Source organism: Ptychodera flava, chromosome 16 (assembly GCF_041260155.1).
Source record: "Ptychodera flava strain L36383 chromosome 16, AS_Pfla_20210202, whole genome shotgun sequence".
NCBI classification, from domain to species: domain Eukaryota; kingdom Metazoa; phylum Hemichordata; class Enteropneusta; family Ptychoderidae; genus Ptychodera; species Ptychodera flava.
In genome coordinates, this window is record NC_091943.1 from 38152989 (window position 1) to 38168013 (window position 15025).

Consider the following 15025-nt stretch of genomic DNA (forward strand, 5'->3'; position numbering starts at 1 on the left):
GTAGAGTTTCCAATCATGGCCATCTTGGCGTTAGGGGTATGATGCGAGGACGTGGTCGAAGTGCAGCTGGTTCAAGAGGTGCTGGTGGTCGTGGATACTTGGGTTACAATATGGGAAGAGGATACACTGGTAGATACTTTGATAAGAAGAACCCAGTGGAGGTATGTATAAAACTGAAAATGTGCATGTGGTTCATAAAGTTACTAAGTTTCAAGAAAGCCATTATACATGTGTATGTGATATTGTGATGTCTACTCTCGCTTGCTTTCTAACTTTGAAACTAACAAGCTCGATTATGCTGATCTACTCATGGAGATTAGGCAATCTTGCTTTTGAGTGTCATACCCAAGAGTTACAAGTTTAATACACAAAAGGAATTTAATTGTGTGTCCACTGAAAACTTTACATGCAGTTTACATCAGTTACATGCAGTTCACATTAGTCTCTGTCAAATGCAAATGTAAATTCTTACAACTACATAAGACTCACCTCCTCATAAAAATTGACAGGTTAATAACTCAGGAAGTAGTTAGTCAAGGACTTTCTATCACTAGAATTACATTATGCACAAAAATGTAGTGCCATTTGTAAATTCATTGGTGAAACAAAAGTTATGAAAGTATTTTACAATATATGTCTGAAAACAGGTGAAATGAATGAAAAGTGTCTGTAAGCAACACAATTGTGTAATAACTGCACATTTGTTTGCTAAATAAGTCAAATAATGAAAATTTAAATTGGTTCAAAGTGTCCTTAAAAGTCAAACTAGGTGTTACTTCTAGTGATTTTATCTAGTGAATCTGATTTGTTCTGTGTATCAATTACATTAAATTTGCTTGTGTTTTCCTTAAAGCAAGTTGAAATACCTAGTTGGCTCAACAGGATATATCTGTGTGAGTTGCTCAGTTGTTGTCTGGTCTAATACACTCTTAGTGGCAAGAACAACCATATACCTCACAGATATACAGGTTGTGTAGGACAAAATGAATTATGTATAAGGTATTTCAATGTGCCATAAGGATAGACCAAGAAACATTGGTTGCTGTGAGTAAAAAAATCTGGAAAAAATGGTAAAAAGTTACTGTGAATACCTATTCAGAAATCATTGATGTTCCAGATTTTACATACACAGTACTGAGTAAGCAACTGTTATAAAATGTTATCTACTTGACATCTCTTTTTGCTTAAAATATTAGTGTGAGTTAACATCGAGTAGGTTGAGTTAGATAACAATAGACATAGATTATTACAAATCACATGTCACTGAGCTACATGGAAACACTTTGAAAGTTCAAAAGCATTGAGCTTAAATGATAAACTTATTTTTCTTGAGAGTTACATCTCAATTTTTTTCTCATTTCTCCTTTGTATTTCTTTCGAGTATATTAATTTTTTTGTATGTGCATCTGTTTTTCTTTTTTTATTTCCTTTTTCCTGTAGCCTCGTCTTTATGATCTTATGCCTGGCATGGAATTGACACCAACTAACCCGCTGACATTAAAACCCTCCAGTATCAAATCACCAGTCCAGGTATAGACATCATGTGTGCCACCACAAAGTGTTGAATTCATCTCAACGCACAATCTTTGTCTATGTGTTTCTAACTCAACCATTGAATTAGTAGCTGTCATTTAGCTGTCATGATCACTGGCTACTTTCCTCCCACTATCCAAGCAAAGAATATTCAGTAATAAACCCATTTCATTTCAAAAGACTTCCATAGACGCAAGCTATTTGCATCCAACCCCACCACTATTCAACACTGATGAACCAGTGTAGATCTTGGTAGCTTTAAATTTCCTTACTTTGTGGTTTGCTCTGAAGCAAAACAGACTTTAATTTCCCTTGAAATTTCTAATGTTAATGTAAACTTCAGAAATAAATAGATAATGATATGATTGATATTCCATGGATATGAAAGGGTTAACTTTTACAAATTTAATTTGCATTCTGTGCAGTAGACAAGGGGAAGAAGAAACACTCAAATGATGTCTCTCCCTTTCTTTTTGCCAAAGTACATGTTATCTATGTGTCTTTGTGTTCATAATTTCATAAAGAAAAATCAGCACTTAAAACATAACACTTTGAAAGCTATGTAAAAAATATTAGTGTTATCCTGGTTGGTGATTCTGTACTGGTTATTATTCTGAAAACTATAACAGAAGGCAGAGCTTAGCTTAAATTGTTGAATGCATGTACTAGAGCAGCAAGCAGCTTGACAATATGGCCTGAGATCTTCTTGATGTTAATTTTCACATATGCAAAGCGTCTATAGCAGATTCTGTTATTTTTCATTCAAATTCATTAACCCTTTCATCTCAAATGTAATTTCCAAATAAGAAATGAAAATTCAGTTTTTCTGAAATTTTCTCTATAATCTGGGTTTGTTTTGCATCAAAGCAAACAACACTGTTTCAGTTTGAAAACAATGAAAGATGTTTGAAAACTGACTTTCAAAGAAATTAAACTGGAGAAAGGTTGATGAATACTATGATATCGCTGTCAATCCCATGCCACCGCATATCACAGCACCATTTCATCTGTAGACCTTCATAAGCATGATTTATATCACTTTTTTTATTTCACTTGCTTTGTGTCAACAAAAACAGATCTACGCTTCCTCTTCTTTTCCTTATTGCTGTGCTTTCTTACTTCTCTAGTACTTGGAGGAGATCTGTAACAAGAACAACTGGGGTACTCCTGTGTACACTCTGCATTCTACCAGAGCCCCTGACAGTAGTGTACAACTGTTCCTATATAAGGTAACACTACTTGTAATGTCTTTCCCTGTTCTGCATTTATGCAGTCTCAATCTGAAAGGTATATACTAACCAACACTCAGACATCTGATATTGTTCAAAATTTCCTTTCCTGCTTTCAAACTCTCCCTACTTTGTTCACTCTGTTTTATGCTAATATCACTCATGGTGCATGAGTGAAGTTTGTAGTGCACTAGCATTACAAGGCAACTCGCATTTTATTCAGTGATTCTTTATAGACTACTTGTGTAAGTGATATCTGTATTCTAACTTGCACAGGTTGATCAGCATGCAGGTACATTATATGTGTATTTTATTATATGTTTTGACCAACAGGTTTCTGTTCCAGCTTTAGCAGGACATTTCCCTAATAGTTTTCAGCCAAATAAGCTTTGTCCAACTGTGGATGAAGCTAAGAACTATGCTGCAGAGTATGTGCTGATTCAGCTGGGAGTTCCTCTTGATGGTTAGTAATTGTAATCATCAACTTACATGAATCTTTAGTCCTGCAGACCAATCAATGAGTATCATCTAGCTATCCCAGAGACACAGTACATTAATGCAGTCATAATGCCAAAGTAAGATGCCCGTGATTAATGAGAGCATTTTTGAAAAACATTTCATTTTTGGTCAAAACATAATTTTCTCTGAAACCAATCGCAGATTGACTTTCAAATTTGGTTTGAAAGTTTCTAGGAGTAATATTTCACTTAGACATTTTAAAATTATGGCAAAATGTGCAAATGTAAATTTTTTTTGGCCAAATGTCTTGTCTTTGGTAAAATAGTTTCTCTGACACCAAATGTCTGACTCGCACATTGGAGCATACAGTTTCTCTAAGACCAATTGTCAGAAACACTAGAGCGTATTGAGTTCATATGTACATTTGGTTTGCCAGCTTGGCAAAGGCTTTGTTAATCCTATGCTACAAATCATCAAGTTATATTTATATGTGCAGTACATGAAAAACTCAAGAATTGCCTCACCCTCTTCTCTCTTTCACGCTCATGCAATTTTATTATTCTTCAGTGCTTCCATTTCCAAGACTGTTGATTGAATTTATTGAAAGTAAATCACTTTTGTGCATTTATGGATAAATTGGGTTTTATGTGCATATCTATATGCAGAGAGATAGCTAGAAACTACATTTACAGTCACAGATATCTTGATTACTTCATGAAATACTAAATTTCTCTCTTCACATCTCCTAGGCTATTTTGGCAGTAAGCTATTGTGCAAAATTTTTTAAATGCACTCATTTATTTTACACAATATTGCTTTGGTGTATTGATAAATTACTTCAAATTGTTAAATCAGGGATCAAACTGTTAAAGCAACTGTTAAGGAAAGGTGCAGAGAGTTGCCATGACCAGAATATATGTGTTCTGTAAATATTTTTGTGGTATTCCTAACAATAAACATAACTATATTTCAAGAATGCAAGGTAAAATAGTAAGATATGAAAGTTTTAAGTCTGCAGATAAATTTTTCATTATATCTTCCTCATTTTTATTTTCAGGTTCTGTAGGTGAGGTTCCAGTCACTACTATGGCCACCACACCAACCACTTACCAAGACCGTCCAATGGGACCTCAAGGCTACGTAATGGCCAATGGTAGTGGTGGTCGTAGTGCTGAACCCTCACCATACCCTGGCTACGTGCCAATAACTAGTGCACCATCATCAGTCATAGCTCAACAAGGGAAAGTGCTGCAAGGTCAGTGACAGCCTTAGATTCTATAGGTATGTGAACCTATGTATGTATCTATGCGTAGGTTCATTGTCAAAATACCATACTCATGCACATTGCATGGCCATTCCAATGCTTTAGTAGAAGTGTCTTTAAATAAACTTTTATGAGCATGCCACTCAACTCAGCATGGGATTTTATGTGAATCAAATAATAGACTGTATCTGAATTTATGAAATATGGAACACATTTGATAGGTACTAGCTTAGCAATTAGCAATTTACATACAGTATAGTATTATAATCTGAAGTATGAAACGAGGACATATATTTTGTGCAGTCTGAAGTGTTTTTACCAATTCTGACTAACCTTTGCAAATCCTTAATTATGTCAGAATTTTATTACTTTATCAAGGTAGTGTTCCCAAGCACTGGAGAGGGAGTCTGAAGTCCTCACTCTCACACAGGGGTAAAGTTTAGAAGTACCACTTGCACCTGCCTATCCCAATAAAAAATTTAACTTATTTACATGAAAGTTAAAAATGTTTGGGCCCTTCAGAGTTGTATTCATTATACAGTTTTCAATCAACACGTCCATTTGTAATTCCCTACATTAAATGAAAATGGGCAAAAACTTTCCAGCTGTTTTGGCAAGCAAGCCCTCTGTTTTGATAGGCTAAACACAATTCTGAGGAAACCCTTAATGATCAGTGAATTATGAGATAGTACACATGAAATATGAAAAAGCTTCATGACAACATTTTTCACTTCATTTGTGGACATTCAAGATCTTGTTTGAGTGCATGTCTCACAAGTTATTATCAGTAGGGTTATTTAGAGACACTTGACTTTTCCATGCTTAAGGTTTGTATACGATCTTTAAAATGTAGTGTAATCACACAATATTATGAGAATTTATGGGAAATTTGCACAAGTTTAAGAGAAGTTATTGCAATAAATGGTATATGATTTTGTACTGGACAATATTGGTGGGTCTGTGTTGTAAATTCGTACTGCACAATAGATTTAACAGGATTATTTTACAGTGTACTATGTGCTGCTTTGCATGGTTGTCATCCAGCTATTCATCAAATCACCACATTTCATCATGTAGAAATATCCACTGGGTTCAAGGTTGAACAAAATTGAATTGCAAATGATTATTGCTGTTACACTTACAAAAAATGACATATGCAGAATGTCAGCAGTTTAAATATCCAACATTGTTTTGAGTAATTTTTTACTGTTTGTTATATTTGTCAGTTTATCAAATGTGTTTATCAAATGATCAATTCCTTGTGGGATTTCTATCAAATGCGTCGAAAGTGTTGATGGCCATCCCCTACAGAGCATACGGCTGACGATGAAAATTAATCATTCCTTTTTACCTTATATGGATATTGTGTAGTTCCTTCAATTTTTACATTTGATAGCAAGTCCCTGTCATTATCATGTATATTATTAGTATTTACAAAATATGCAGAAGCTGAGTAACAGGTGACAACTATGCCATATATAGCATAACCCTTGGCTCCAAGTAATTCATTATCAGTCTGTTAGCTTTGAACTTTTGCCAGTGACCTTTGACATCCTCCTTGGTAATATCAATAAATTATGACAGGTATTATGAATACATATATTTGTAGGTCCATAGATCTCCCAATTTATTCATAAAATACAAGTACAGATAACAGGTATGCTATTAATACAAGTTTCATGTCAAATAGGCATAGATCTGTGAATTCTTTTTTCATGTAAAGATTCACCATTTTATTTCCTAGTCAGGAAAACATGCATGCTCCCCTCCCAAATGTAAGACTTGTGTCATATGCTAGTCGTAAATAGTTTTTTTTCATTATGGTAGCAAGGATACAAAAACAATGGTGATGGAATATCATTCTGCAGACTCATATCCTGTTTCTTGACTACAGCCCTCAAAAGATCTAATTGTCACCAATTTTACAGTTTAGTTGGCCAGAAAAACATGAACTGACGTTTAGAGAGTAGTTGATTTTATGCATCTTTTATCACTGCTTTTAACAAAGTGTGATTTTGAAATGAACTTGGAACTCAGCTTGCCGTCTGTCTGAAGAATAAATAGTATATTCATCAGAGAAATTAAGCTTGCTAAGGTGCAGTTTTATTTGGGTTTGTCAGTGTTTTGCCTTCTCAGAAACTGAAAATTGATAACCTTGAAATGTAGTTTTCATATGTATAGGTTATGACTATGATTTGCTTATACTGGGATGACACTATCAATATTACAGGGATAGAAGTAATTCTTTGATTCTAGTCGTAAAATTTTACCACCAGAATAAAATGAAGTGGTAAATATAAAAAATCTGTTAGCAACGTGAAGTGTATGTTAGCACGGATAAAGACTTTTTTGAAAAGTCTCTATTGCATTCAGTCAGTGTTCAAAGTAGAATAGTCTTCTCATGTGGAAAATTAATGCAAAATATCTTAGCCAAGGCGAAAATTTTTAAGCCACGTATACTGAAAAATTTCAACTCAGAAGAAAGCATTCAGCAGCATAGTGATAGTATACATACAATTATTTTAGTATTTAAGATGTTGTCAAAGTTGTGATCAAGTTGGTTCCAATGCATCTTCATCAGAGAAAAATATTTTTCCTATGACAGAAAATGGTTGGATCAAAGACAAAATTATGTAAGAAAAGAAATGTGGCTATTTGTACAGTACCTCTTGTTAATATTCAAAAAATCTAGCCAACCTATTAAACTGTTCGAGAGTTATTGTTGTTTCAGTGATTATGAAATAATTAATATAAGAAATAGTTTATAAGAAATATCAAGAAATATCTTGTAACGTTAATTTCTACTTCATTAAACTGGTTGAACTTGCAAAAATCATTCAGAATCGCATAACTTCTTTCACAAATTATAGTAGTTTTTAAAATGGGCCAAATGAGGGACTTCAACAGTTTCCAGAGAACTTGTACCTTTGTAGGAAGGAAAGAAAACTGTTTCAGTACATCAAAACTTTGTTGGAAGGGTAAACTGTTTCAGTATCTTACCACCTTTTATCATTAGTCATTAATATTTGATCTAATTGATGTTTGTTTTAATGCAACCTCAAAGGCATGGTGGCATTTTGGTGGAAAAGAATTACCACTGGCTAGACATTTTGTCAGCAGATTGATACAATTTGGTTGCAATTTCCACTGATTATTTTGAACACTGTATTATATTTTTATATTTGTAAGAAAAAGTTCCAGAATGCATTTTCCTGGTGGCCTTGAAATTTAGTAGGTTCTGGAAATGTCAGATTTGTAAAAAATATTGTTATGTGAAAATAAGCTGCATTTTGGTCTTTAAGATACTTTGGTTTTGTTCAAGAAATTGCCAAAGTAATTGTTTTGTTTTGTTTTGTTTGACTGCCTTGAAATTTAGGTACATAATTATGTACTTGTTCAGGTTTTTTGACGACAGCAAAACATCATTAATTTTATTGTTCCCTCGTTTTTTGTGTAAATATCTAATGCTAAGCTTCCTGGCAGACCTTAAGGTCCAGCTGAAATTGATGTTGTTTGAAATAATATTCTTGATGTCTGTAGACCAACACAAGTCACAGCTGCATTTATCAGTGCTTAGTAAATGGCAGCACAGTGTCGTTGATGCTGTTATTAACTATAATTATTGATCTTGTCTAGCATTTCATGTCAACTTCCTTTTGGATGATAGAATATGTGATTGCATTATAATACTAACAGGTACATTTCTGTCATGTTTTTGCATTTCTGTTTTATGTCAACAGGTGGGCATACTGGGCCTGAGACATCCCCACCAAATGCATCACCCTATGGCTATAGTCAGGCCTATGCACCTGATATGTACCAACAACAGCAGCAGTATTCATGATTTAATTACTTCCTGTTAGATTTTCTCTTTAAACTGATTAGTTGATACATAGTTAATGTTTATTAATGGTCTCTTTGACAGGTTAACAGTTTCATCATATAGATTTTCACTTTATCACATCTTGTATTGTATCAAATGTGTCGCTATGAATTGTGTTTTATCTTTTTTGTTTTGTTTTCAAAGATTATCCTGCTTTGAAACAATAATATATGTTACCTAACAATGTGTAACTTGTTCACAGATTATGGCTTTTTTTGAAATCATGTTCAGACAGCATGTGCCCATGCTTGTTAATGCAACCCATGATTGTCCTGTACAGTAACGTAAGAAGTTCCACCTATCCTAGAAAAAAACTAACCTCAAACATTGTACATTATAGTACTTACTTAAAACTACAAGAACAAACTTAATCTGTATACAAACTCCCTTTATACAGTCTATCTATTTCAGAAAAACTTTTTCAGAGAGAGAGAGAGAGTATTTTGTATGGAAGCCTGTTGAAAGCTTTATTTTTCTACATGGGAAAAATTGCTATCAGAAAAGACACTATCAGTAATTGCATGAAACAGGTTAATCATGGGGTGCCAATTTGACATGAAAAAGTATTATTATGTGTTTTTTTAGTTTTTTCCTATTTAGATATATATTTTATTGGAGTGGGTTTTACAGTTATTGAATGGTATATATCCTCTTTTATTGTCCTTAATTTTGGTGGTTTGGTTCCATTCACTTCAGTACTACAAAGAAAGTAATTGAAGCTCCCTGTCATCTTGCCAAAAATGTCGGCAGTGTGAGTATCCCTGACAGCACCCTCAGCATCCAGATTTATGTCTAGAGATGAAATGTTATCAATAAAACCATTAACAATAGAGTGCATGTGAGTTAGTCCTGAGGATTTTGTACAGGGTTGTATAACTCAAACACTGATCATCACTGGTTTTGGCATGGAGTTTGATTTTCTTGGCTTCAAAGTGTTACCAAACTTGTACAAAAATAATTTGTAGGTACAGTTCTAAGATTTTAGCCAAAGACTATTTAGAAGTTTCAAACTTTATGAAAATGTGAAGTTGAAAAGTTTGTGTAGGATTGCTTTCCCTCTTGTTACACGCTTGAAGACTTTGTTATAACATTCATAGATTTAAGTGTGTCCTAGTGGCAGTTTTACTACCAGAGTCAGGTTACTGATTGTATAACAGTAGCTTTGGATGCTTCATCTCTTCACAGTCTATCCTTGTCATTTCTGGCACATGACTGTTAATAGAATTTTATTTTTGTTTTTCTAGAATTTGTAGTTTTCCTTGTAAAGTTTAATTATGACCTGTTGTTGCTCAAATGACTTCAACTTTGAGATTTTAACCATAACATCGTTTACCACTCTTGTTGAAATTGTATGTACACTATATTCAAGAAGAAAAGCTCAGACCAATCAAAGTGCATGTTACTCCTCATGGACTGAGTTCATGCATGGTTTTGTCAAATGGCTCTTGATTGGATGATTGATGATGTAATCGTGCTATGTATAGTGGCATTGTTTTGAATATTGTTAAGGAATGCATGTACAAGTGGATCAATTTGGAAAGTGTTAAAAGAATGAACTGAACAGGAGATAAGTGGCATTTTGATTGGCTGTAATCTGACAATCGTGTACACTTATTAGAAATTGGCAAATGTAAGGCAATTGTTTAGCACCATTGAATTGAAACTGTTCTTCTGTGCTACCAAGTTCTTTTAGAACTTCTTGTAACATATGACTTGTACTTTATGCAACAAAACAGGTAAGAAATAGAAAGGCCAAAAATGTTCATGACATGCAGAAATTGTTTGATCAACTAAAGTCTCAGGTTGACTGCCATCCGGTCAGGGTACTTTGCTTTAAAAATAGGACTCAGTTGTTTTGATGCAAAAACATTTGATTGTATTCATGTTATGTTGGTTAATAAGGTAGAGTGTGCCTTGGCAAAAGTTATTTAACTCTCAAATTTGTACAGTGCTTTCCTGATCTACCATTGGCATGGCCTCATTTTGAAGCTGACTTCTTACTTGCATGAAATTCAAAATGTTTTCCTATGAAGAAACACAGGGATGGCAGCCATTTTTATTTTCAAATATAGGTGAATTTAAGATAATTTGTTTTTCTGGTTCTGAAATTTGCCCTGTGGCCCCTAATTTTTATCTTTGATTTTGAATAAGAATGTTTGAAGTTTCCTTGATGAAAGTTTGAGCAAAAGTTTAAATCTTTCACTTGCAAGGCGCATCTACCTTAATGTGATCTCCAAAACAATCAACAGAGAAAAAAAACATAGCTGGCTGTTGCATGACTTGTTACTGCCGGTACGTCCATTAAACAGATAATGGTACATACAAACTGGTCGGCATTAGTTTGAACTATTCTGATTTCTACAAAAACTCTGACACTGGTAAAGATCTTACCAAGAGAAGGGAAGACTGTAATTTCCTGTGTCACATGAATGGACCAGGCAAGACCAGACATAGCAGACTGAACATATAACTGACATGATTCAGGTTCGGATATTGGCTAGGTTATTCAGTACATTTTAAGTGAATGTATTTGTAGACATTGTTTCATCTGCACTGAGTATTTTATCTGTACAAACTGTTATTAACATGTTTCAGAGATGTTTTTTAAGGATCAGTTGTAAAAGTTGAAATCTAGTGTTCAGAGGAAGTTTGAAGTTTGTAAGAGCAGGTGGTTCTGTTTTGTCAACAAATAAACCATTTTGGGAAGAAATGTTGTCTGTGTTTGTTGTGTTTCACAGCAGTTTACCGTATGGACAGAAAAGTATAACGAGTTTTGATAGTGTGATTCAAAAATTACCTCAGAATTGACACACTGCTTGCATGTCCTATAACACAGGACATTGATTCCTATTAGACTGAAAGATTCAGTCGTGTGTGGGCGCTCCGGCGCACTGCAACCTACAACCCTTTACTACGACTGAAGGCACACTGTACTTGGTCGCGGCAAACTCAAAAGAAAAAAGTACCGCCCACAACTGACATTACAGACTTCTCATACTAGTATATGTAAATCATGGTAGTGTAATTTGAATATTCATCACGTGGGCTATTTATGTACATAATGACCATAATGAGTGAGCGATGTGGGCGGTCTTGTTACCCTACATACTGTCAATTAACTCGTTCCTGTAATATGATTGGTTCCAACAAAATTTTGTTGGAGAACAGGATTTCAACAGTGTGCCTTCAGTCGTAGTAAAGGGTCGTAGGTCGCAGTGCGCCGGAGCGCCCGCACACGACTCAATCTTTCAGTCTATGACTCCTACGTGCTTGCTAAAATGCTCAATTGCATTCAAAGTTTATTTTTGCCACCCAATTTTTAGGTATTTTCAGCCATATTTGTCAATTTATCATCAGGTTATGTGAATTTTGAAAAAAAATACTTGAAGGGGAATGATCAAAATAACACAGTGGTCTCTTACTAATATAGTTGTACTATATGTCTGCTGCTGCTACTGTGTTGTGTAATCGATTTTCACACTATCTCTCTGGCTTCACTGCCAATTTGTCAACCAACTATTGCACAAATCAACATTAAGATCAAATATAATTACATTTCCTCAGAACTATGTTGGCCCATTTTAGACAAACATTTTGTGGAGATATCAAAAAGTTCAATACATACAATAAATGAGTCATTTTATCTGGTATGTGTAAGTGTTACAGTTCAGAGGAAAGATAACACCATGGCCTCTCCATTTCACTAATAAGAAGGTATTTCAGAAGTGTCCCCATCATTTTAAGTGATTTAAAGATTCTTTTTTGAAAGGAAATTTATATTAATTCACAAACAATACTTTGATGGCAGAGATGTCTACCATCAACATGAAGCATCATGCAAATAATTGAAGTACTTTAATGTACAAAGGAATGTTCTGAATTGCAGTTAGAGTGAAATTGAAATAGTATATGTCAATCAATAGAGCATTTAACAGTAAGAATATGTTCAAGGTACATCCTTTACCATTGAGTCTGACCAGACTTGGAAATTTATCCACTTATCAAATGTATGCATCATTTAATACATAAGACATCTTCATCCATGAAGACAAATAGCATTTCAGTTGTCTCATAGTTTTATCTCCTTTCACTCACTACTACATAACCTTGATGAGGATATCTTTGTGTAGGTATCAACAATAAAGTTGAAAAATCACAACCACAGACAGCAGAATCTGTAGCCTGATCTTTTAGAGCTTCTTTAATGTCATTTGTCACAGCATCTTTGTTCTGTAGCAGACTTTGGAGTGTTTGTATTGTGAAACAAGTCATTAACGTTGTTGTAATGAAACAATACTACAATTGTTTGTATCTCATTCAAATTAGTGTTGCGAGCTATTTGTATGTTTTCCGAAGTGTTCTGTAAAAATGTGTTAGTTTCGAGGTTGTCACCTTTTTCAACTCTCGTTGATAGTATCATCCATTCCTGTTGATCAATCATCATCAACCTCATCTTCTGGGTACTACTTGATATGGGTTGAATGTTGGAATCTCTCTTCAGCCTCAGTTTCTCAATTTATCTTTGACAATTTTTTTTTTATGTGGTTGCTTAAGGGGGCGCTGCACCAACACAACATATTTTGCTCAAAAATCACGTTTTTGCAAATATTCATTCAATTTTAATTAATACGGTATGTTAACCCCAGATTAAAATATTGGTGGGGTTGACCTTTTAGCTTGTCAAGCAGTCGTAAGTTACATGATAGAGAAGTGTTGATTTATGCAAATTTATGCAAATCACCTGATTTCCTGGCTTCTTTTTCCTCCCAATTTCAAAATTTCCAAAGAATTTAACTCCACTCTGGCTGGGTCAAATTTTCTGAAATTTTCACATTATGTTCTTTAAATGCTCTTAAAAAAAAACAACTATATTGTTTGGCAATATAGTTTTTATATTTTAAACAAGAGGCATTTGAATTTTACTAATCATGATTTTAATCACTTTTTTGAGTGTCTGTGTTTTAACCCTTGCCATTTTTAAATGAGGATAGATAATACAAAATAAAATAGTCGTTTTTTTCAAAGTATACTCTTTTAAATATTACATTTCGGAAAATAGTGTCAACTTTTTGACTTAAATTAATTTTTATCATTAATACCAAAATTAAGGTTTATTACGCCAAATAAACACCCACTTCATCTTTTGAGTAAACTACTGCTACCATACTAAACTTTAGAGTCTCTGCTTTTTGAAAATATATAGTATGAGGGGGTTTCCTTGTCATCTTTGATGAGAAATATTGCTTTGAAAAAAACTGTGTTGGCAACATGCACTCCACCTAAGTGTCATGAGGGATTCTTTTTTTTGAAAAAGATAAATTTATTCCAGCAACATGGCAAATGAAACGAATCTACATAACTGTGAACGTGTCTGGCAAATAAACAGAATTACAAAGCAACTTCTCTGAAAAAATTAGTCATTTAACTTGGAAGCAGAGAAAGAAAAACACGGAAAAAATCATATCATCATATGAATGAATTCAGGACGCATCCTTCGTCTTCAAGTCTTACAAGGCTTGAAAACTTAGTGATAAAATCCCCAGCTTCATTCATCATCTCATTACTGAAATACAATGTATTCATCCATTACGAAAGATTAACATTTGAATTGCATAATGTATGATTGGAAGTTATCTTTCATCCCATCAAATGTAGCAGAATTTTTTATATTCCAAACTATGTTGCAAGGGAAGTGATACTGTATATAATGTCAGGTGTTGCATTATTATCATTTTCAATTCTTCTGAGTGGGGATTTGGCCAAGCGGTTTTGTCTATTGCTTGTCCACTAGGTGACTGGATGCCGTATGTTGTGAGTTTGAACCTGATTGGAAAACATATTTTCTACCCTGGTTGACAGCTCTGCTGGTGGACAGAATTGTCCCTGAGATTGGCTTTCGCCCAGTTTAAGTGATGTATTCCTTGCTTTGATAATGTTTTTGTGTTCGATGTGCTAGTATGTGTACAAGCGTGAGTATTTCTTAACCTTACAACATTGTCGAGGGGTTGCAGTTAGAAAAATGCACCAACTTGTCCAGGTTACTGAACCACTCAATTGTTATTTTATTTTATTCAATGCATGAAAATCTATTTACGGATGTACTGACTTTGAGTAATAAAGTTACAAGTTACAAAGTTCATTCATTTTTGAAAGTGGGGATTTGGCCGAGTGGTTTTGACTATTGCCTCTCCACTAGGTGACTGGATACCATATGTTGTGAGTTCACTGTATTGCAATTGGTAATCTTTTTGTATTGTATTGTTATCAATATTGTATTCTCTGACAGAGAAAGAAATGTACTTCTGCCAGATATTTACACTCAAATAAGATGTGTTCCAGTCTTTCTTCATGGCAACAAATATGGCAAAATGTTTCTGCCATGCTTCATGTGATTAGGCCTCTTCACTGAATTGCTTAACATTTTTGTGGAAATAAGACAACTGAATAAAGAAGCTTTGTAACTGTTGGTGAGAGTAAGATTCTAAGTTCATTTTTGACCAATTTGACAATTGACTTAATCCCATTTCTTATCAACTAATTTCCCATAAAGTGACTTAGTTTTAACGTCTCTTTTTGTTAGACCTTAGGGACTGGTCAGTTTCTTCTGCCGGGGGGGGGGGGGGGGGGGGGGTGGATTCATGGGGGGGGGGGTCACCC

General features: G+C 34.3%; 1 protein-coding gene across 20 annotated transcripts in view; it reads left to right on the forward strand.

Annotated features, from left to right (window-relative positions):
- The window catches only part of LOC139114782 (APOBEC1 complementation factor-like), a 28129-nt gene extending 17051 nt beyond the window's left edge, over positions 1-11078 (forward strand). For 2 of the 20 annotated variants that reach the window (XM_070676693.1, XM_070676695.1), the window contains exons 5-10: positions 5-161; positions 1441-1530; positions 2661-2762; positions 3096-3225; positions 4279-4502; positions 8226-11078. In XM_070676693.1, the coding sequence (XP_070532794.1) occupies positions 5-161; positions 1441-1530; positions 2661-2762; positions 3096-3225; positions 4279-4484 (685 nt within the window). In that variant the 3' untranslated portion in view covers positions 4485-4502; positions 8226-11078. The remainder of the gene's footprint in view (positions 1-4; positions 162-1440; positions 1531-2660; positions 2763-3095; positions 3226-4278; positions 4503-8225) is intronic. The other 18 variants (XM_070676699.1, XM_070676700.1, XM_070676689.1 and 15 more) reach the window with 13 other exon arrangements.
- The last annotated feature ends 3947 nt before the right edge of the window (positions 11079-15025 follow it).